This window comes from Hemiscyllium ocellatum, chromosome 14 (assembly GCF_020745735.1).
Source record: "Hemiscyllium ocellatum isolate sHemOce1 chromosome 14, sHemOce1.pat.X.cur, whole genome shotgun sequence".
NCBI lineage: Eukaryota > Metazoa > Chordata > Chondrichthyes > Orectolobiformes > Hemiscylliidae > Hemiscyllium > Hemiscyllium ocellatum.
Window position 1 is genome coordinate 13,459,722 of NC_083414.1, and position 23,761 is coordinate 13,483,482.

The following is a 23,761-nucleotide window of genomic DNA, read 5'->3' on the forward strand; positions in this document are numbered from 1 at the left end:
TAAAACGAAACGCGTTCTCGTTGCCAGGTAACTGTACTTTGTCTATTCTCGGATACTGTAGTTGGAGCCGTTAACCTTCCATTCACATTGACAGATTCGCCATCAGTCAAGCCGGTTCGGTTCGAGATTGCACAAGAGATGAATGCTTGTTAAAAATAGGAATTCTCCATGCTCTCCCCAGAGATGAAATAAGATGTGTTAGAGGTGGTGGGTTTGTTGAGGAGGTTGGATTTTTGTGTCGAAAGTGCGGTTGTTGGGAGAGGCCGTGTCGGTTGGTCATTCCCCCATCCCCCTCCCAGTCACCTCCTTGTCCCGGGCGGGCTCGGTGCTTCCAGTATCGGCAGTGTCCCAGTCAGTGACTGGCGGGCAGCTAGGGGCGAGGGAAGGTTCCACTCCCGAGTGATGCGGCTGCCGGAGCGGCGATGGAGGCGCCGTCTTGGGATCTCGGGCTGTTCTCATTCCTGCTGGAGCGTCTCCTCTCCTTCTGCAGCGAGTTCGCTCAGGACTGGAGCAGCAACGACATGAGGGTGACCATCTTCAAGATCCTACTGGGCTGGCTGCTGGGCAGCTTGGTGGCTATCCACATGGCCTGGAAGTTTTATGGGGCGACAGTCAATGACATGTACTACAGGCAAGGTATGTATGTGTGTATGTGTGTGTGTCGGGGGACGGTGAGCGGCGGCTGTTGTTGTTGGGAGTGTGTAGGGCGGGGATTCACTCGAATTTTACACTTCCCTAGTACGTGTTGTTGATATCAAGTTACTACTGCTAATTAAAGCTTCTGTACGATTTGGGCATCTCACGCTAACATCTGTGTCTCGCCAACGTTTTTGTAAATTATAATTGTGGTTAACGACCTGGATACATTTTTTGTATGATGTCGTTTGAGGGATCGATATTATCCAGGATACCAGGAATCACTTGAGTTTCCAAGACTTTGGACTTGAAATATTAGCTCTGTTTCTCCCCTCCACAGATGCTACTAGACTCCAGTTTTCTTTTTTTACTTCAAATCTTCAGCATGAGCAATGCTTTTAATAACTGGGAAACTCATTTGCACTTCTTTGAAATAGTGCCAAAGATCTTTTATATTTGCCTGAACAAGTAGATGGGACCTGGGTTCATTTGAAAGATGGCATTTCTGGCAGTTGCCTGCTACTTCTACTGGACTGGAGTGTCAGCCTTGTTTTTTTTTAAATGTGCTGAACCCCTAGTTTGGGACTTTGTCCCAACACCTTGTAGTCTGGAGGTGAGTGCTACCAACTGAGCCACAGCTAGCACTGTAGCCCAGAAGTTGTTCACTTGGAAGGGCAGATGACCTGAAACATTTGATAAAACAAATTGCTTAAAGTTTGGTGTTGTTGCTCACATAAAATCAGATAATCATGCCAAGAGGCTATTCAGCCCATTGAGTCTGCACCAACCCGCTGAAGAGCTCATTCCAACCAAACCCAACCCCTTACCTATCCCTACCATTACCATGGCTAATCCACATAGCCTGCACATGGATGAGTTGGACCGAAAGTCTGTTTCCGTGCTGTACATCTTTGGACTGTGGAAGAAAACCAGAGTACCTGACAGAAACCCATCCAAACACACGGAGAATGTGGAAACTCTACTCAGTCACTCAAGGCTGGAATCACACCTGGGTCCCTGGTGCTGTGAGGCATCAGTGCTAACCACTGAGCCACTGTGCTGCCTGTGTGAATTCATTGTGAATTCTTGTCTTCGTCTTTACCGTTTTCACCAACAGTGGTTTCCTGTGCAATTGAAGGCTTTTTCTAAAAATAAAAAGTCAATGTTCTGTAACCTCTGTCCTTCTGCCCCAAAACTGAAGATGCTGACAGTCCCAAGAACATTGGTAATCAAGGAAGTGGTCACCTCTCACAAACACTTTGGGTAATAATTGCAGGTAATTTAAATGAACCTTGTTTTTATCAGAACCAAGAATGTCAAGAACAGTAACTTGTCCCAGCCTTCTGCATAATAGCTAAAGTCAACTTTTGTCTCTTCTCTTAAATTCAGTAACATTTGTCTGTAATATTTTGCTGGCTGAGTTCAGCTAATCTGTGAAGTTTGATATTCAAGCATGATATTTTTCTTTCCATGGTTCCATTGTTGAGCAGATGCACTGGTGTGTTTTACCTCGTATGAAGTTGCTGACCAATTAATATTCCCTTTGCTTTAAGTTTATTTGAAGGTCAAGGCCATGTGCTGCAGGGAAAATGGTGTGTGAAGTATTCTCTAAATGGCCTCTCTGAATGATCAGATTTTTGCTTGAATTCTACATTCCTACCTGTTTCCTTTAACCGTTGATTTCCCCTATGGTTCAGAATTATGTTTATCTCAACCTTGAATGTCTTCAGTGACTCACCCTCTGTTCCCTGCAGAAGAGAATCCTCATCCTCTCTGAGACAACAAATACAGTGGCTCAGTGGTTAGCACTGCTGTCTCACAGCACCAGGGTCCCAGATTCGATTCCAGCTTCAGGTGACTGTCAGTGTGGAGTTTGCACATTCTCCCCGTGTCTGCGTGGGTTTCCTCCAGGTGCTCCGGTTCCCTCCCACAGTCCAAAGATGTGCAGGTCAGGTGAATTGGCCATGTTAAATTGCCCATAGTGTTCGGTGCATTATTCAGAGGGAAATGGGTCTGGGTGGTTTAATCGTCGGAGAGTCAGTGTGACTTGTTGGGTCGAAGGGCCTGTTTCCACACTGTTGGGAATCTAATCTAAATGCTTCCATTTGCTCCTCCTCCCCCTTGTTCTAGATCCTCCCATGAGGGAAAACAGCCTGATCCCCTGTCATGCGCTCTCATAATTTATATTGTAAATTTTATCATTCTTCTAAATTATGATGAGAATGGGCTTACTGTGCTCACCTTTTCTTGAAAAGATTCCCTTCACCCCTATAATCAACTTTCTCTGACTGTCACCAATGCAGTACATCCCTCCTTTAAATATGGAGTCAAAACTGTACATAGTACTTCAGGAGTGTTTTATGCAACTTTCTGAGCAATTCTGGTAAGACTTTGCTGTTTTAATGCTCCAATTCCGCTTGCAAAGAAGGCCCCTATTCCATTTGTCTTCATTGCTAGACAATGACCTAGTGGTAGTATCGCTGGCTTGTTAAACCAGAGACTCAGGTAATGTTCTGGGGATCTGGGTTCAAATCTGCTATGCCAGGTGGTGAATTCCATAAATAATCTGGAATTAAGAGTCTGATGATTGTTGGAAAAACTCGCTCGGTTCACTAATGTCCTTCTGGGAGGGAAACTGTCTTCCTCACTTGGTCTGACCTATGTGTGACTACCAACCCACAGCAATGTGGTTGACTCTTAACTACACTCTGGACAATTAGGGATGGGCTATAAATACTAGCCTAGCTAATGATGTCCTCATTCAATGAATGAATACAGTAAAATACTTGCTTTATCTGCATGCTAGCATTTTGTCTCATGTCTCATATAAGGATCCCTCTGGACTGGAGCGTTCTGTAGTGTCAATCAGTTGTAAAAAATATTTTACTTCACCAACTTGCCTATCAAAGTGGATAACCTTTTTCCAGACTTTGTATTTTTGCTCATGGTAATGGTAATAATGCAGAACTTGTCATTTTTACAGATCTGTTTTATAATTTAGTTCCTAACCCCTCATTTTTTTCAACAGCCTCTTTTTTTTTCTTCTCAGTGTTATTGATATGTATGTGGACCATAATAACCTGATCTTTCCTCTTCTATTTCAAGTTCCTTTCCGCTCAGACTAGATGCTCTTAATATTAGTACCAGACAAGCAATGTGGTTTTGGCTACCGACAGTCAGCTGCAGAAAACAGTATCTGTCCCACTATAACCACTACTACAATCACTTTTACACCCTGCATCTCTCAAATGGCTTCTAGTCTTTTGTTTCCTCCCTGCCATCACTGCTGTTGCCCTATAGGCTAAAAATAAATATTTTTCTTGTAATTCCAACTTAATTGAGCAACTGTTTGATTGGTCATATGTTCAGGATGTTCCATAACACCAAATTGTTTTTGGAATTATTTTACAGATAAAATATATAGATTTAAAAGACATCTGGATGGGTACATGAATAGGAAGGATTTAGAGGAATATGGGCCAAGTACTGGCTAGAATCAGGGAGAGTTCCCAGAGGACTGGAAAATTGCTAACATGACACCCCTTGTTCAAAAATGGAAGAAGGCAAAAAACAGACAATTACAGACCAATTAGCCTAACCTCTGTCATGGTAAGATCCTGGAATCCATTGTGAAGCATGAGATGTCTGACTATTTGGAAGTATATGGTAAAATAGGGCAAAGTCAGCATGGTTTCATCAAGTGGAGGTCATGTCTGACAAATCTACTAAAATTCTTTGAGGAGACCACTTTTGAAACATTGCATGCAATTCTGGTCTCCTTCCTATTGGAAGGATGCTGTGAAACTTGAAAGGGTTCTGAAAATATTAACAAGGACATTGCCAAGGTTGGAGGGTTTGAGCTATATGGAGAGCCTGAATAGGCTGGGGCTGTTTTCCCTGGAGCATCGGAGGCTGAGGGGTGACCTTAGAGGTTTATAAAATCATGAGGGGCATGGACAGGGTAAATAGATAAGGTCTTTTCCATAGGTTGGGAGAGTCCAGAACTAGAGGGCATAGGTTTAGAGTGAGAGGGGAAAGATTAGGTAAGTTAGGTAAAGGGGCAATACAAAGAGATCTGGATATTCTTGTACACCAGTCAATGAAGGCAAGCATGCAGGTACAGCAGGTGGTGAAGAAAGCTAATAGCATGCTGGCCTTCATAACTAGAAGGATTGAGTATAGAAGCAAAGAGGTTCTTCTACAGTTGTACAGGGCCCTGGTGAGACCGCACCTGGAATATTGTGTGCAGTTCTGGTCTCCAAATTTGAGGAAAGACATTCTGGCTATTGAAGGAGTGCAGCATAGGTTCACGAGGTCAATTCCTGGAATGGTGGGACTATCTTGTGTTGAAAGATTGGAGGGACTGAGCTTGTATACCCTTGCGTTTAGAAGACTGACAGGGGATCTGATTGAGACATACAAGATCATTAAAGGATTGGACACTCTGGAGGCAGGAAACATGTTTTCACTGATGGGTGAGTGCCGAACCAGAGGACACAGCTTAAAAATAAGGGGAAGGCCATTTAGGACAGAGATGAGGAGAAACTGTTCACCCAGAGAGTGGTGTGTGTGTGGAATGCTCTGCCCCAGAAGGCAGTGGAGACCCAGTCTCTGGATTCGTTTAAGAAAGAGTTGGATAGAGCTCTCAAGGATAGTGGAATCAATGGTTATGGAGATAAGGCAGGAACAGGATACTGATTGAGGATGATAAGCCACGATCAGAATGAATGGTGGTGCAGGCTCGAAGGGCAGAATGGCCTACTCCTGCACCTATTGTCTATTGATATAAAAGAGACCTAAGGGCAACTTTTTTTATGCAGGGGATGGTGCGTGTGAGGAATGGGCTGCCAGAGGAAGTGGTGGAGGCTGGTACAATTGCAATATTTAAGAGGCATCTGGATGGGTATATGAGTAGGAAGGGTTTGGAGGGATATGAGCCAGGTGCTGGCAGGTGGGTCTAGATTAGGCAGGGATATCTGGTCGTCATGGATGAGTTGGACGGAAGGTTCTGTTTCCATGCTGTACACCTTTACGACTCTAAGTAACGAACAGGTTAAACCAAGGACAACCAATGGATGTTATCTCCCTGGACTTAAAAAACAAAGGCCTTTGAAAGGGCTCTGCAGAGGAGGCTGCTGAATAAGGTAAGGGCTCACGGTGTTAGAGACAAAGTGCTAGCATGGATAGAAGCTTGGCTGTCTGGCAGAGAGTGGGGATGAAAGGGCCGTTCTTAGGATGGGGTGACAAGTGGTGTTCCACGAGGCTCAGTGTTGGGATCACAACGTTTCACTTTATACATTAACAATCTAAATGAAGGTACTGAGGGCATTCTAAGTTGGCAGACAGTACAAAGATAGATAAGAGGACAGGTAGCACTAAGGAGATAGAGAGGCTGCAGAAGGATTTGGACAGCTTTGGAGAGTGGGCAAAGAAGTAGAGAGTAGAAGTAGGCAAAGATGGAGTACAGTGTGGGAAAATAAAAGGTTATACACTTGGGTAAGAAGAATAGAGGCATGGACTATTTTCTAAATGGGGAGAAAGTTCAGAAGTCTGAAGTATCTGTACAAAGAGACTTGGGAGTTCTAATCCTGGATTCTCTCAAGGTAACCTCACAGGTTGAGCTAGTAGTTAGTGGGGGGCAAATGCAGTGATAGGATTTGAATATAAAAACAGGCATATGCTCTCTCTCTCTCCCCCGCCCAGAACCCTTCTGCCAGTGAATGTAATTTCGAGAAGAATGTTCTCTCACACTTGCTCTCGCTCGCTCGCTCTTTGATAGGAATTGAATATAAAAACAGGCATATACTCACTCCTGTGAGCTCTCTCTCTCCCCACGCCCCCCCGAACCCTTCAGCCAGTGAATGTAATTTCAAGAACGATGTGCTCTTTCTTGCTCTCGCTCACTGTCTCTCTCGTGCGCTCTCCCTCTCTTTCTCGGGCGCGCTCTCGCTCTCTCCCCACGCGTGCGCGCTCTCGCAGTCTCCCTCCCCGCGCTCTTCCCTCCCCCTCGTGCGCTCTGTCTCGCGCGCTCTCTCCGCTCTTGTCTCACACGCGCGTTCCCCCCGCTCTTGCTCTGCCGCTCTCTCTGGCGCGCTCTCTCTTTTGCGCGCGCGCGCTCTCTCTCTCTCACTCATTCCCCCCACCCCGGTCAAGTGCTTTCCTGCATCTTCTGAGCAGATGTAAGGTTACCAAGTTTCCACGGGGACAAAGCAGGAGAACGAGGTTGAGAAACTTATTGGCCATAGATTCATAGAGATGTACAGCAGGAAACAGACCCTTTTGTCCAACCCGTCTAGGCCAACCAGATATCCCAACCCAATCTAGTCCCGCCTGCCAGCACCCGGCCCATATCCCTCCAAACCCTTCCTATTCATATACCCATCCACATGCCTCTTAAATGTTGCAATTGTACCAGCCTCCACCACATCCTCTGGCAGCTCATTCCATATATGTACCACCCTCTGTGTGAAAAAGTTGCACCTTTGGTCTCTTTTATATCTTTCCCCTCTCACCCTAAACCTATGTCCTCTGGTTCTGGACTCTCCAATTCCAAGGAAAAGACTTTGTCTACTTATCCTATCCATGCGCCTCATAATTTTGTTAACCTCTATAAGGTCCAAGGTTTGTGCGAAGATTTGTAGCTCGGGTGCTCGTTGTTGTGGTTCTGTTCGCCGAGCTGGAAGTTTTTGTTGCCATCCTAGAGGCATGGCATTCATCCACAAACTCCATCAATAAACACATCGACCTGGACCCAATATACCAACCACTACAGCGGACAGCTGAAACTGACACCCGGAAGCGGCAAGGACAGACCACTATAAATACGCTTCGCAGGAGGCTCCAGAGCACTGATGATGTCGCCTAGCCAGGGGACGAAACGTTTGCAACAAAAACTTCCAGCTCGGCGAACAGAACCACAACTCTATAAGGTCACCCCTCAGCCTCCGACGCTCCAGGAAAAACAGCCCCAGCCTGTTCAGCCTCTCCTGTAGCTCAAATCCTCCAACCCTGGCAACTTCCTTGTAAATCTTTTCTGAACCCTTTCAGGTTTCACAACATCCCTCTGATAGGAAGGAGGCCAGAATTGCACGCAATATTCCAACAGTGGCCTGACCAATGTCCTGTACAGCCACAACATGACCTCCCAACTCCTATACTCAGTACACTGACCAATAAAGGAAAGTATACCAAATGCCGCCTTCACTATCCTATCTACCTGCGACTCCACTTTCAGTGAGCTATGAACCTGCACTCCAAGGTCTCTTTGTTCAGTAACACTCCCTAGGTCCTTGCCATTAAATGTATAAGTCCTGCTAAGATTTGCTTTCTCAAAATGCAGCACCTCACGTTTATCTGAATTAAACTCCATCTGCCACTTCTCATTGGCCCATCTGGTCTAGATCCTGTTGTAATCTGAGGTAACCCTCGTCACTGTCCACTACACCTCCAATTTTGGTGTCATCTGCAAACTAACTAACTGTACGTTTTATGCTCGCATCCAAATCATTTGTGTAAATGACAAAAGGCCCAGCACCGATCCTTGTGGCACTCCACTGGTCACAGGCCTCCAGTCTGAAAAACAACCCTCCACCACCTCCCTCTGTCTTCTACCTTTGAGCCAATTCTCTATCCAAATGGCTAGTTCTCCATGTATTCCATGAGATCTAACCTTGCTAATCAGTCTCCCATGGGGAACCTTGTCGAACGCCTTACTGAAGTCCATATAGATCCCATCTTCTGTTCTGCCCTCATCAACCTTCTTTATTACTTCTTCAAAAAACTCAATCAAGTTTGTGAGACATGATTTCCCACGCACAAAGCCATGCTAACTGTACCTAATCAGTCCTTGCCTTTCCAAATACATATACATCCTATCCCTCAGGATTCCCTCCAACAACTTGCCCACCACCGAGGTCAGGCTCACCGGTCAATAGATCCCTGGTTTATCTTTACTGCCCTTCTTAAACAGTGGCACCACGTTTGCCAACCTCCAGTCTTCCGGCACCTCACCTGTGACTGTCGATGATACAAATATCTCAGCAAGAGGCCATAATTGAATGGTAGAGCAGACTCAATGGGCTGAATGGCCTAATTTCTGCTCCTATGTTTTGTGATCAAATTGGACTGGATTAATTTCGGATATCTGGCTAGCATAGATGAGTTGGACTGAAGGGTCTGTTTCCATGATGTACAACTGGATGACTCTATAAATAGAGCAACCATTTTGAACTGAGCAGGATCCCATAAATAGCACTCAAATAAAAGCGAAATACTGCAGATACTGGGATTCTGAAATAAAAACTAAAGTAAGTATGTAAGTTAGCTTACTGAGCTGGAATGTTTGTTTTCAGACGTTTTATCACCCTGACTAGGTAACATAACCAGTGAGAGTCTCCGGTGTAGCGCTGGTGGTATGTCTCGCCTCTGTAGGTCTTGGTTTCCTAAGGTGGGTGATGTCATTTCTGTTGTTTTTCAAGGCAATGTAGAAGGGGTCTAAGTTGATGTGCTTATTAATGGAGTGCTGGTTAGAATGCCATACCTCTCGTGCGTGTCTTTGTTTCGCCTGTCCCAGGATGTGTGTGTTGTCCCAGTCAAAGTGATGTCCTCCTTTGTCTGTATGTATGGAAAGTACGTCATGTCTTTTGATGACCAGTTGGGGTTCGTGTATCCTGGAGTAAGTTTCCTGTGTGTCCGATGAATTGTTTTTTTTTCCGGCTCTGCATGGTATTTTGTAAATTATGTTAGTTTTGCTGATAGTATCTAATCAATCCTTTAGGTTCATTCGTTGCTGTTTAATTGTGTTGGTAGGTTTGTGGGCTACCATGATACCAAGGGGTCTGAGTAGTCTGGAACAGAAACAAAGCCCAGCAAGCAGGCACAGTAGAACCAAAATCTATAGTCACATTATTTTACAACAAAGACATATCAGAAATAACTTCGAGACTACTCAGACCTTATAATCAACCTGAGTTAAAATCTTCTCAAAAACTGATAAAAACAATGTGCAGGAGAACTTCAGGTCTGGCAGCATCTATGGAGAGAGAACGAGAGAGTTAACATTTCAAATCCAGTGTGACTCTTCTTTGGAATGGACGTAATCTCACACTGGACTCCATATAACTTTGTTTCTCTTTCCAAATATGCTGTCAGGCCTGCCCAAGTTCCCTAGCACTTGGGTCACTTTTGGCAATACAAACAGAGAAGGGGTGTAGGTGTTGTTGTAGGTTGACTGAGACTCAAGAAGGATTCCTGCTCCTTGAAAAGTGTGCCAACACCTGAATGGAACTGTTGATTTAATGTGTAATCTTGAAAGACAACTAACTTTTCAGCTGTACTGATAGTCAGCTGTATTAGATCCACAGGTCATGATGTACTGCTTGGATTTACAACTTTCTGGCAGTAGCAGTAATAGATATAAAGCAAATTAACACTTGTTGCTTTCAGGATCTCACCTATCATTCACATAATGCAATCAGAAATAAAAATGTGTAGTTGCCAGTTTTCACCTTCCAAGAGTGATATTTTGTGAATTGGCTACAATTATGGACAATGTACTTTTAACGGAGAGAAAAAATGCCAGGAGTCGTCCTGACTGCTACTTTGCATATGCCAAGTGACTGATGTCTTGGTAGATTGTCTCGCCTTTTCACTTACTGAATAAAATGTAGAAAAAATTTTTGATATATTCATGTCAAAAAGAATTTCTCAACCTGCTTAGGAACATTTAATTAAATGTTCAGCAAATCTCCATCTACCCACTGACTCATTTTGGCTCTGTAATTAAACCATCTATACCAAGGTCATCTCCAGGGAAACAGTAGAAGATCTTGCATTAGCTTCAGTTGAGAGAGATTGATTAAAGTTGACTGTGGTTTTCTTCCCAAGTTGTTTTCCAATGACCCAGTCCTGCAAAGTGGATTAGTGCAGAATATGAATTGGAGGTTGACACCTGAAAAATGTTGAACTTACTGACTTTTAATAACAGCTTTTAAGAAAAATGAAAGGATAGACTTGAATATCTAAATATGGATATTTTTCGGATCTTTTTTAATAGTCTAAATAGTGCCTTTGGAATGGTATCTCAGGCTGAAGTTTGCCAGGAAATCATGAGATGGGTAAGAAATGGGCCTGGAAAGATGATAGAATTTACTGTAATTCATTTTAGTTGAATTCAGAAAGCATGATGGCATTTTGGTTTTAGTTTAGTTTCCGTGAGGGAAAAAGAATGATTGTGACTTTAACTTTGGTAAAGCTGCAAGATGAGAGCAGTATTTCAGATCTTCCAAAGATTTGTAGGACAAAGGGAGACAAAGGAACACATTAAAAACAGCTGCCTTTTTGAACTGAGAAGAGAGAGAGAAACATATTTGAGATTTAAAATCTGCCATTTTCATATTTCCAAGGAGACTGAGCCAAGAGTGGTTCAAAGAAGACTTTGATGAAAAATTAGTCCTTTACTCACTGGAAGAATAGAGGTTTTACTTGAACTACTTGAGGCAAGATAGTTACTTTTTGGCAACTTTCTGTGCATTAACCTGACATTGGGTGAAACGTGAAACAAATTCAAACTTGGAGTCATGTGGAAAAATTGACAGATTCTAAAAAAAATTATTTTAAAAAAAGTCATGAGATGTATGGGTAATGTAGGTCAGGGAAAACTGTTTCTCTTGGTCTAAAGATCAAGAGCAAGAGAGTGCAAGTTTAAGGTAACTGGCAAAAGAAGCAATGGCAATATGTGCAACAAGTGGTTGAGATTTAAAAGTTACTCATTCGTTGGATGTGGGCATTGTTGGTTAGGCCAGCCAGCATTTATGGCCTGTCCTTAGTTGCCGTTAAGGTGTTGGTGAATTGCCTCCTTGAACATCTGTCCATTTGCTGTAGGTATGCACAACAGATGTGGAGGAAATATGAGGGATGGATAGATAGTGATGAATATTATATAGGGAAAAGAGAGACATTATAATACAGACAGTCTGTGGGTTGCGAACGGCTTCTGTGCACAAGTCAGAACACAGTCCAGACAATGTAAACAGCCGTTCGTAAGTACAGAAGATGTTTGTATTTTCCATATTTAAAATTACATCCTTGTATAGGATTACATTTGTAAGTTGAATGTCTGCAAACTGGTGATCCATACTTAATACAGCTCTCATTAGTGATGCTGTTATGAAATTTTTGTGGTTGCCTCTGCCTTTGAAACAAAAGTACATTTAAACAGAAATAGCTGAAGCAAAATTTGTTTGTGGTTGGGTGTATCAGAATAGGGGAGATGCGTTTATGTAAAATAAGGTTGAAATCAGGACACACTTTCCCAGCAAGTCTGTAACAGAAATCCAAAACGTGTTTCTTTCCTCACCCCCCTCATCTCTCCAAATGAAAGGCTGGGGCTGCTAAGCCAATCATTGCTTTTGAGACTGAGATGTATAGGATTTTTTTTGAGTACGGGTATTGAAGGATATGGCTCAAAAGCCAGGTAAATGCTGCTGCAGGTACAGATTGATCATAATTTATGGAATGGCAGAACAGACTTCAGGGACTGGTCTCATGATATTTGACAAAGTAAATATTTGTAAAGAGGTTTGGAACATTCTGAGGATTTTGAGAGGCAGGTTTGTACATTCGTTTTTGTTTTCTTGTCTGCATTATTTCTAATATCAATATCAGACTCTCTGCCTTATTCTAAACAAACTGACTGACTGAAATTCATTGCCAAGACATTTGGAATGTATAATATAAGTTAAATTTTCACTTTCCTTATCAAGATGTCATAGAATCCCACAGTGTCTAAACAGGTCATTTGGCCTAACAAGTCCACACCGACCCTCCAAAGACTATCCCACCCAGATTCAATCCCCTATCCTATTAATGCACCTAACCTACAAATCCCTGAATACTGTGGGCAATTTGGCATGGCCAGTTCACCTAACCTGCATATCGTTTAGATTGTGTGAGGAAACACAAGCACCCGGAGGAAACCCATGCAGACATGGAGAGAATGTGCAAACTCCACACACAGTCGCCCGAGGCTAGGATCAAACCTTGGTCCCTGGTGCTATGAGGTATCAGTGCTAACCACAAAACAAATAATTGAACTTGTTTGAGGTGGTGCAGTGTAAGTGAGGTTCTAAGAATTGTGACACAGGACTGGACAGTTGTACAGTCATTTTTTTTTCCCAAGTTATTTTTAATTAAACCAAAAATATCCACAAACTATTAAGGATCCGGTGCAGAATATGATAACTTGGAGCCTGTCACAGCAAAGTAGTCCAGAGCAGTTTTTGAGCTCAGGACTGAGACTAATGCTTCAGAACACTGCAGGTGGTGTCTCATAATTTCTCTGCTGGTGATTCAAGCTGGTCTGTAAAATATCCTCTAGCATTATTTGAGCAGAAAGTTGTCTCAAGCAACCATTACCAATTTAAAGCATAAACTAATTAATCATCTCATGATTATTTGTAAGTGAGGCAGAATGACATCTTTGTTATCAGTTTGTTGATCACTGTCTGAAGCAAGTTGTTATTTTTAAGTAGAAAACATCATTAAAATTTTATCAGACTTTGATATGTGTTACATCTCTGAAATGTGCTCATGTTAATTTGTGTATCAATGTTTTTCATTTATATTATGCTTTTAAGATACAAAGTGTCCCATTGCACTTTAGAAATTTCAACCATAAAATGGGTGCCAAGCCAAAGAAGAAGCTCTTAGGGAAAGTGTTGAAAAACTTAGTCAACGGTCTGGGTTTGAGAGTAAGAGAATGAAATTTCTAGTCAGCTGAAGGCATGGCCAATAAAAGTGGGGAAAAGTTAGGATAAGCATTCAGGGTGATAAGAGGAATGGAATTAATGTTCATCGAATGTAAATTGTGGATTATTCAAGACTGAATATCAAATGAGCAGTCTGACAGCACAGATACCATAGAGATCAAGACATGTGGAAGAGAAGTAGAGGTGGATATTATCGAAGTACATGGGAGCTGATACCATGCTTATAGATGGTACTGAGCACTGATAGGGAGATGGTCAAGTTTAGATCCTTAGGAGCTGTGGAGCTAAATCTTTTTGAGGTATAGTTTAATTCTATTTTGACATTCTTGTTTACAATGCAGTTTACAAGTCCTTATGGCACAGAAGAGGTCGTTTGCCCATTGAGCCCAAGTTATATGTCTCTAGTGCAATCCAGTGAGTCACATTCTTTTTTATACCTTACAGTTTATTGCCCTTGAATATCCATCTGGCTCAGTAATGTGCTTTAGGAAAGGAAATCTACTATCCTTACTCTGGTTTATGCATAGCTCCAGACCCATAGCAATATTTCTGACTCTGAAACGGCCCAGCAAATTATTCAGTTGAAGAGAGATGCGCAGTGAATGCAAGCCTGACAGGTGATGTCCTGTTCCTGCAAATGATTTTTTCTTTCAGAAGAAAATATCGTCCTAAGAAGAAAAAAATTGTCAGAGATTCCTGGGGCTGCACAGTACATTCCAGCTGTTGAAAAATCACAAATTGTATTTTTTATCTGTGGTGGAACAAGCTGTTTGACGGTGAGCTTATTTTACAGGTATTGGAGGTCAGAATGGAGGTACTCCAGACAGCTCTTCAAACTTTACCAGTTGGTATGTTTTTCTTTTTGAAGAAACTTTTGGAAATGTGGTACATCACACATTGTGAAATGCTGATACAATAGAAATTTTTTAAAACCGCTTTGTTGTTCAATTTCTACCTTGATCTGAAAGCTAATTTTGCTAAAGATCTCAATATGTTTGTTCATGAAGTACACAGTTAAAGTAAATCTGCTAGTCTCAAGGTGCTGTTGCATTTGGGAACTTTATCTTATGATTTGAGTGCTTTTAATAATTGAATTCCCATTAGAACACATTTATAAGTTGCTGAAAAGTACATACATATGAACTCTGACTCAAACCTGTTTGATGTGAATGAGGCACTAAAAGAAAAGCCCAGTTGTATTGCCCCAACTAGCTCAAAAATGAAATTAGTTTTTTGATCATAGTCTGCAGATTGATTGCAGTAGTAGAAGTCAGAGGGTCATGGTAGATGGCTGTTTATGTGACTAAAGACTGGTGTCCAATGGCATACCACAGACATTGGTGCTGGGTCCTTTATTAAATAGTTTGTGAATATTTTCCATATTATTTATATGTAATGTGGGCAGGAGGATGATAAATAAGTTTGCTAATGACACAAAGATTGGATGGATGGTTTACTGTGTGGAAGAAGGTCTTCGGTGAAAGGAGGACATAGATGGATTGGTCAAACGGGCAGATCAGTGGCAGATGGAATTTAACCTTCAGTGTAGACAGAAAAGGATGTTTCAGTGAATGGCAGGATGCTAGGAAGCAATCTTGGGGTCCTTGCCCACAGATCCCTGAGGTAAAAACAATGACTGCTATCCCATATTCCCAATTCCTTCGTCTCCGCCGCATCTGCTCCCAGGAGGACCAATTCCAACACCGCACAACCCAGATGGCCTCCTTCTTCAAGGACCGCAGATTCCCCCCAGACGTGATCGACGATGCCCTCCACCGCATCTCCTCCACTTCCCGCTCCTCCGCCCTTGAGCCCCGCTCCTCCAACCGCCACCAAGACAGAACCCCACTGGTTCTCACCTACCACCCCACCAACCTGCGCATACAACGTATTATCCGCCGCCATTTCCGCCACCTCCAAACGGACCCCACCACCAAGGATATATTTCCCTCCCCTCCCCTATCAGCGTTCCGCAAGGACCACTCCCTTCGTGACTCCCTTGTCAGATCCACACCCCCCACCAACCCAACCTCCACCCCCGGCACCTTCCCCTGCAACCGCAGGAAATGTAAAACTTGCGCCCACACCTCCACACTCACTTCCCTCCAAGGCCCCAAGGGATCCTTCCATATCCGCCACAAGTTCACCTGTACCTCCACACACATCATCTATTGCATCCGCTGCACCCGATGTGGCCTCCTCTATATTGGTGAGACAGGCCGCTTACTTGCGGAACGCTTCAGAGAACACCTCTGGGCCGCCCGAACCAACCAACCCAATCACCCCGTGGCTCAACACTTTAACTCCCCCTCCCACTCCACCGAGGACATGCAGGTCCTTGGACTCCTCCACCGGCAGAACACAACTACACGACGGCTGGAGGAGGAGCGCCTCATCTTCCGCCTGGGAACCCTCCAACCACAAGGTATGAATTCAGATTTCTCCAGCTTCCTCATTTCCCCTCCCCCCACCTTGTCTCAGTCGGTTCCCTCAACTCAGCACCGCCCTCCTAACCTGCAATCCTCTTCCTGACCTCTCCGCCCCCACCCCACTCCGGCCTATCACCCTCACCTTGACCTCCTTCCACCTATCCCACCTCCATCGCCCCTCCCCCTAGTCCCTCCTCCCTACCTTTTATCTTAGCCGGCTTGGCTCTCTCTCTCTTATTCCTGATGAAGGGCTTATGCTCGAAACGTCGAATTCTCTATTCCTGAGATGCTGCCTAACCTGCTGTGCTTTGACCAGCAACACATTTGCAGCTGTGATCTCCAGCATCTGCAGACCTCATTTTTTACTTGCAGATGCTGGAAACAAGATTCTGGATTAGTGGTGCTGGAAGAGCAGAGGCAACATCCGAGGAGCAGGAAAATCGACGTTTCGGGCACAGATCCCTGAAGGTAGCAGGACAAGTTAATCGGGTGGTTAAGGTGGCTTACAAGATACTTGCCTTTATCCATTGTGACAAAAATTATACGAGCAGGGAGGTTTTTTGGAGCTGTGTAGGACTTTGGTTAGGCCATGGCTGGAGCTCTATGTACATTTTATGAGGAAATGGGGGTAGTGCAAAGGAAATTCACCAGGATGTTGCCTGGATGGAGTAGTTTAGTTAAGAGAGGCAGGATAAGCTGAGGTTTTCTTTATAACAGAAAGCTGAGGGGAGACCTGATTGTGGGGCATGGACAAGTTGGAAACCTGAAAACCAAGTGTCGAATTACATTTTTTCAGAATGCAATCCTCAACCAGTGTAAGAAAATGATTCCAATTTTGACTCCTAAAATGTTTTTAATTGTTTTTACAGGGACAATGCCAGTGGCGAGTCAATTAAAAGTCACAGGGAGTGAGTGATGAAGATGTGTGAAACCTGCAGCTGAGACATGAGGTGGCTTGCTGTGTGGAGTAAAGTTATTGAGACTGTGGAATGTTCAAACTGCTGTTGGGTGCTAAACTCTACAAAATATTGTATGTTGCACCTGATGACTTGAAATGTGCCATTGTGACTCAGTGCTGTTATTTTTCTTTCCTAATATTCTTGGGCTTTGCTGAGAATCCAGGGAAGTATATGTTGGCACATGTCAATTGAAAGGTACTAGCAATGAAAATGTTGATTATTTAAATGTGTTGTGCTAACACAACTCCCCAGGATTTTGAATAGTGCTATAAAATGGATCTTATCCGAAGGAGATTAAAAAATATCAATATGATTCTATTTGGAAAGATTAAAATCAAGTAGTGATGGATGTCATTTGATGAGCCCAGAAGTGGATTATCAAAGAACTAACAAGGTTTTTGTAGACAATGACATGATGTTCTGCAGCAGTTTGTTGAGGATATACTAATTTGAATTGGGTAACATCAGGGAACACAGATCCTTCAGGTAAAATGTCTATATGCCAATCTATAAATTGTTTTCATGTTGACCCCAAAGTGCAATGGGATCGTTTTGTAGACCCAAAAGAGACATTGGTAGAAATTAAAACAGACCAGTTTGAGTTTGATATCCCATATGCAGTTGCTTTTGTTTTGTCCTCTGTATGCATGCAAATAATGGCAGAACCCAAGCTGATTTGTGTACAGACATGGCCAAAACAGTTCTCCGCAGCATTATCAATGATGAGAATGGGATGACCTCTGAAGGAGCTAAATAAAGTGACGTATTTGTATCTGAGGCAATTGCTCAATCTTCCTGTGAACACATATCATTAATTTTTCATGGTGGGAACACCTTTTGGCAACTGTATGTCCTGCGGAAAGTTAATGACCTGTAACCTGTTGAGGACCTGTAACAGCTGATTTCAATTTAAGTCTTTCAATTGGTGAGAAACTGAGGAGCTTATTACCAATATCCAGTAAAATAATTATTGGGTGGCATGATTCTGGTATGCCTATATTTAGAGCTCATGTCAGTAACTTGGCCTACATAGTATAATTCTAATCTTGATCTTGCTGTTGAGAAAAATATTTTTCAGGAGAAACTTTCAAATGATGGTACCCTATCTCTTACATGAAAAATGCATGACACCTTGCTTATAGTGTATCTTGTGTACTCATTTGCCTGACTGAACCAACTTTTCAGGCATGCTGTGAAGTGAGTGCCCAGAACGGCTGAGAGGCTGTTCATCCATTCGAATCAGGATTCCATACCTGTTGTAAAACCCAGGTTTTAACTTTTAAAAGAATACTGGCTGGACCTCACAGAGTATGCAAGTACTTTTTGACTATACCTTAAGAGGCCTCATTGATTCTCTTTAAAGGGATGCCCTTACTGGAAAGGTTATTTTTAAAAAACTCAAAAGCAGGAGTGCTTCACTGGCTTACAATAATGATGTAGCCCGCTACGGACCCATTTCCTCAACTGTGTAAACCAACATACCGCAAAACTAGTAAACTGAACTGAACCCTCTGGTACCCCCAATTTAGCTACAGAATGTTACTGAGACCCACATTAGGGCATGGTTTGTTTCCCAACAACCATGTTAGGTGCACGCTGCATGAGCAGAACCAGTATTCATACCTGTTGACTGTCACATTGCTTTCCCACAGGGAGGTAGAGCATTACCTTGGGGTTGTCAAAGGTGTTGGTTTTGATAAGTCCTTGGTTCAGCTCACCCTGTTCCACAAAGCTTAACTAACACACTTCAATTTGCTGACTGGATTATCATGCACTTACTACTCGCTTTAACATTATGTGAATGAAATAGACTTTACATACATAATGTCTAAGAAACCTGAAATGCTAAAGTCCACAATGTACCACAGAAAAATCAACTCTAAATGGAAAGTCAGGACAAGAACCCATAATTCGTTAACTTTCCATCTTAAGAAATCAGTAGGAAGTTATAGTGAAGGACTTTGTCATAGCAGAAATAGATACATAATGATAGAGTGTTCATCTCCATTAATCTTGATTTTTATGTCTCTATTTAAATTCCAAATAAATCACAAGTTGCCATTAAGTTTTCTATATTTTGGCAATCTGTCTCCACATTTTCTTTTGCTCGGCCTCAAAACTATTGGGAAAAGTGATGCAATGTTATGTAACAATATAGAAGCATGGTTACCTTGCACAGAATGAATATTTAAATTCATGCAATCTGCAGCTGGAGTGAAGTGATATTGTATCTTTAGTTGCTGTCATGATACATTGTGTATTTTCAAAGCAAAAATTCTTGAAGGAAAATTTTATTTTGCCGTCCATACAAAGACTATCTAAGTTGAGAGCAACTCATGAAGTGTATGCCAAGCAATTTGCCTTTGTTTTTCAACAGTGTACCAAAAGAAGGACTGAAGTTTAAGATGTAAACAGGCATCTTCTGTTTGTATATTGCTTAAAAATATCCAGGAGCAAACAGAACCATAAGTACATTTCTAATTTTGATGTTTTAGATTCTACTTGCATTTTTATTATTCTACGTTCTTTTCAGTTAGAATCACTTTGTTTCACTGGACTTAAGTTTACAAGATAGTATTGCATTCATGAAAATAAATCATTAACTATTTATTTCTTATTCAGTAAGTGGTGGGGTTGATTATTCTGACATAATATATAGCTGGTTTTGAGATTGAGGTATGTGAAGGGAGAGAGTATGTAATGAGAGAGTTTTGTCAAAAAGTTAGTTCTACAAATTTGATTTATTTGTTCTATCCAAACCTAAAGCTGAGGATTCTCCTCTCTGCTGTGTAAACTTGAGCTCTGAGGAGCACAGCCCATTTCGTTGTATGATGAATTACATAGGTACATTGACAATTTTTTTTTTCCTTGAGTAAAAGGCCATTAGTATCCTTGAATAGTTGTGCTTAGAGCCAGCTTTCAATAAAATGTAAGGGTTGTGTTTGAGTTCAAAAGATAATTGGAGACCTGATAGTACAATAAATCTTACCTCTGAAAATTTGTTAATGACAGGTGAGTATAATTAAGTTTTTTTACTGTAGCAAGAGTGATCAGAATTCAAAATGTGGTGGAATGAAAGAGATTACTTATTTTAATCCAATTTAAGTGTTCATCTACACGCAAACACACAAAATTATGTTGGGTTGAATTGGACATTTATTAATCAGAACATTCAGCTCAGAACAGAAAACCCCACCTCCCCAGGTTAGCAGTGAAGTTGAGCAGTTACTCTGGGTTGGAGTTATATGTTGGCCCCACTACAGAGACTACAGTCCAGAGTTTGCTGATTCTCACACCTTAAGCCAATTCTCCATCCAACGTTCCTGATGTTATAATTTTAGTCAGCATTGTGCCAGACATTGCTAACACTTGTCTATGTTAAAAGACATGGATTCTGTATCACTGCCTGTGTTCATGATAGAAAAAAATCAGCAAAAGACACACCCTTATCTTTCTACGTCAAAGTAATGGAATGTGATGGAAGAAGAGTTTTTTTTTGTTAAATAGTCATATGAAGCTATTCAATTTTCTTCTCTCAACCCTTTTTTAAAAATTGTTTATAATTTGTTTCATGCTTTTTTTCCCTCCCTGAAACAGATGGCCTTTAGCACTTGGTACTTTGCTTGATTGAGCTTGTTGAATGTTAGTCCTCACATAAATTAAACTTGGGTGATGATTGTGATATTCTCTCACACTTTGTTTTATACTGATCTTACTTGTAATGAATTTCTCTCACTTATATTTTCCTATGATTTCCTAGTACAATCCCCTATCCAGTGCCCCAGCCCAAGAGGGTCAATTATATAATACCATCACTGAGCATGCGGACTTAGTTTTTTTTTTGGATTCCAAAGCTCAGTATCACAATATTATGTATTTATATTTTCTTGATACAGGAAAGCCTCACATAGCTGCTTTGTTTCATTTTCTTTCCCTTTTAAAGTTCCTTTTAGATGTTCAGTGTAACAACAAGTGCAAGGAGAAAGGTGTTTGAAACTTCTATCAAGCCTCCATGAACTGAATGCTAGTGTACATGCAGTCCAGGGAGACTGATTCTTATTTATTTCTCTATCTCTGTACTCTGAAAGGAAGTGCTTGGCCTCTGCTTGTCAATGTTGTTTGCAGTAGCAACAAGATTAGTCACTCAATACTTGCATGTATTCTGTGATTATGATGCGACTATGTTGCATACGTTTCTTGGGCGTTTTCTTTCCCCCACCGGCAATACTTAAATGCTTCAGTAAATGTTGCGACAGAAATGGTTGAAATAAATCCAAAAGTAAATGTTCTTTTTTTTAAGACGAGCAGCCATATTTTTCAGTTTTATGCAGAACTTTTACATGAATACACGGATAATTTATTTGTTTACTGGTCCCCTTTGAACTGCGGCATTGAAACACCATTGCTATATTACACTTTAAAAAATAAAAGAGGAACTTTGGATTTAGACAGCAGTTTGCCGAGAGTTAGTCTCAAATCTCTAGAGACCCTGGAATAATTGTACTGAAGTAATTTATATTCTACTGAAATGCATTTTTCTAATATAAATATTTTGTATATATACAGTAGATTTTGTAAATCACTGTAATCCTTAAATTGGATAATCTTTGTAAACATGTGCCCCTAAAGTTGATTAACTTCTATTTATGTTGAAAATGTAAAGGTTTCCTGACTGCTGTACATTGGAAAAACTGCTGTATGTGTGTATGTATATATGTATATTTATCCTTAATTTTGTTTTGGGAGGGACTGTACTAGATAGTTTTTAATTGTATAAAAGGAGTTGCAGAAACAAAACTTGACTGTTTGTACTTTATTCTTTCACTGAAAGGTTACTTCTTGTACTAATTACTAAAGTGCAAAATTTCTCAACTTCCAAAATTCTAACCACCTGACACTAAAGAAGATTTGAATTCTTAGCTCCTTCAGTGATTTAATCATATGTTTCTGAGGCTTGCTGTACTGGATGCAAGCTGTGTAGTAGGTCTGGCTGAATCGGAGAGCTGTAGTACATTGTGTCACTGCTTGTTTATTGAACACAACTAATTTTAAAAAACAAGAAGTTGGGTCCAGTGGAAGAAGAAGGAGCTAAGAATCTTTGGAGAGCAAAATGACACTGTAGCAGGAGGGAATTTTTTTTATCACTTAATCTCTTTATGAACTATTTTGAACGTGGTTGAGCATGAAATACTTCTGTTTTTAAAGTCAGCAGAGTGCTATCTCATTGTCAAGTTATACAAGCCTTACAATTGATATTTGTTTTATTGAGATTTGCACAAATGCAAAAATACTGTCAATTTTACTTTTTCTAATTTACTCAGGTGGCTGATTGGATGAAAAGTCAGAGTGTGGTGCTAGAAAAAGCCTCATTCCTGATGAAGGGCTAATGCCGAAAACGTCGACTCCTGCTGCTTGGATGCTGCTTGACTGGCTGTGTTTTTCCAGCATCAAACTCTTTGACTCCGATCTCCAGCACCTGCAGTCCTCACTTTCTCCTTATTAGGTGAAAGGCCATTCATCTGAAACTTTGCAACTCTGTGCACAGCTGTTTTGAGTTCTTCGCCTGTTTTATTCTGGTTGACTCTTTCTTCACACAGTTTTCTCCAACCTCTTGTAAGGTGTTTAATTCACCAGCATCTTGTCTAAGTAATCAATCTTCATCAGACTCTTGGTCTACCAGGTGAAACTATTCTGAAGCCCATCTCTGCCAGTAAGTCACAGAAGCTTATCACTGCACTGTGTGCTAGGTTCTAATGATGGATGGTATACGTCACTGACTGTTTGTTTGCAATTGGACTGATCCTACAGACTATCGATACTCCTGTAGCTTTAGTGAAGTGGTATCTGTATAGAGAGAGCTTCGAAACAACCAGGAGCAGAAAATGATATTGGCGACTGTGTGTAGACTCCCAAACTTTAGTGGTACTGCTGGATGCTATAGACCAGACCAAACCCCCTCTTAATATATTTAGAAGTTAGCCTAGACCCTAACATTTTCTTATTTTAAAAGTAAGAATAAGGCATTGCATTTCTGGATGCATTTTGATTGGTCAAGCTACTTGACTTTAAGCAAAATGTTATTTTTACACCACAGGTAAAATACAGATAAAATAAAATAAAGAATTGGTTGAACTGTCAAAGTGCTCAACAAAATAATACTAATGAGCTGTTCCAATATTATAGTAACATCCCATAAACACACACACTTGGGTAAATTCAGTAAAAAAGATTGTCTCATATGCAATTTTAGCAGCAGGAAGAAAACTCCAGAAAGAGAATTAAGAGCTTTCATATCCAGCTTCAAGACCCCAGGAACTGCTGAAAGCCACAAGCCATAGTTCTGTGGGAGCTTGATCCCACCCATTCAGGCTGCTTCAATTATTCCTACTTAAGAACATAAAACAAGGCCTCACAAGCTGTTTGTTGGCATTTAACAGACCATTTGATACCCCTCTCAATCTTCCTTGATTTAAAAAAAAATACAGGATAAAATCTCTAAAAGCCATTGTATTGTCACCTGGGGAAATTGGAAATTAGAGGCACAAGCAATAAGGGTACAGCTGAGTTCTGGGCAAACTTAATTTATATTTAAATTGGGCAAATCAAACCAGTAACAATATTGTAGAGGGGAATTTCTTGGAATGTGTATGGCATGGTTTTCTGCATCAAAATATTGAGGAACAACTAAGATCAGGCCATTGCAGACTGGATATTGTGTAAGGGGAAACAGATTTGACAGTCTAGCTGTGTAAGATCACATTAAGATGGAGGGTGACGTATTTAATTCTGAGAATCAGGACCTGAATCTAAATAAAGGAAACTGCAATGATATGAGATGCAATCTGGCTATGAACAATTGGAGAACATTGCTGAACAGAATGTTGGTGGTTCGGCATTGGGGCGTGGATACACTGAAACAATTGTTCATTTCTGTTTGGCCCAGTGGGAAAGGTGATCTGACTTGAGGCTA

The 23,761-nt window shown here is 41.5% G+C and overlaps 1 protein-coding gene across 5 annotated transcripts; it reads left to right on the forward strand.

Moving 5' to 3' along the window:
• Positions 1 to 266: 266 nt before the first annotated feature.
• On the forward strand, positions 267 to 22,137 carry tcta (T cell leukemia translocation altered). 5 transcript variants are annotated; one of them, XM_060835378.1, is made up of 5 exons: positions 267 to 636; positions 13,745 to 13,817; positions 14,197 to 14,251; positions 16,702 to 16,782; positions 22,113 to 22,137. In XM_060835378.1, the coding sequence occupies exons 1-4, from the start codon at positions 423 to 425 to the stop codon at positions 16,726 to 16,728; spliced, it is 369 nt and encodes a 122-aa protein (XP_060691361.1). In that variant the 5' UTR covers positions 267 to 422; the 3' UTR covers positions 16,729 to 16,782; positions 22,113 to 22,137. The 5 variants fall into 5 exon arrangements, with proteins under 5 accessions (XP_060691361.1, XP_060691359.1, XP_060691360.1 ...); XM_060835376.1 differs by lacking the exon at positions 22,113 to 22,137 and adding an exon at positions 20,735 to 21,531 and having other exon boundaries at positions 16,702 to 19,260; XM_060835377.1 differs by lacking the exon at positions 22,113 to 22,137 and adding an exon at positions 20,735 to 21,531.
• The last annotated feature ends 1,624 nt before the right edge of the window (positions 22,138 to 23,761 follow it).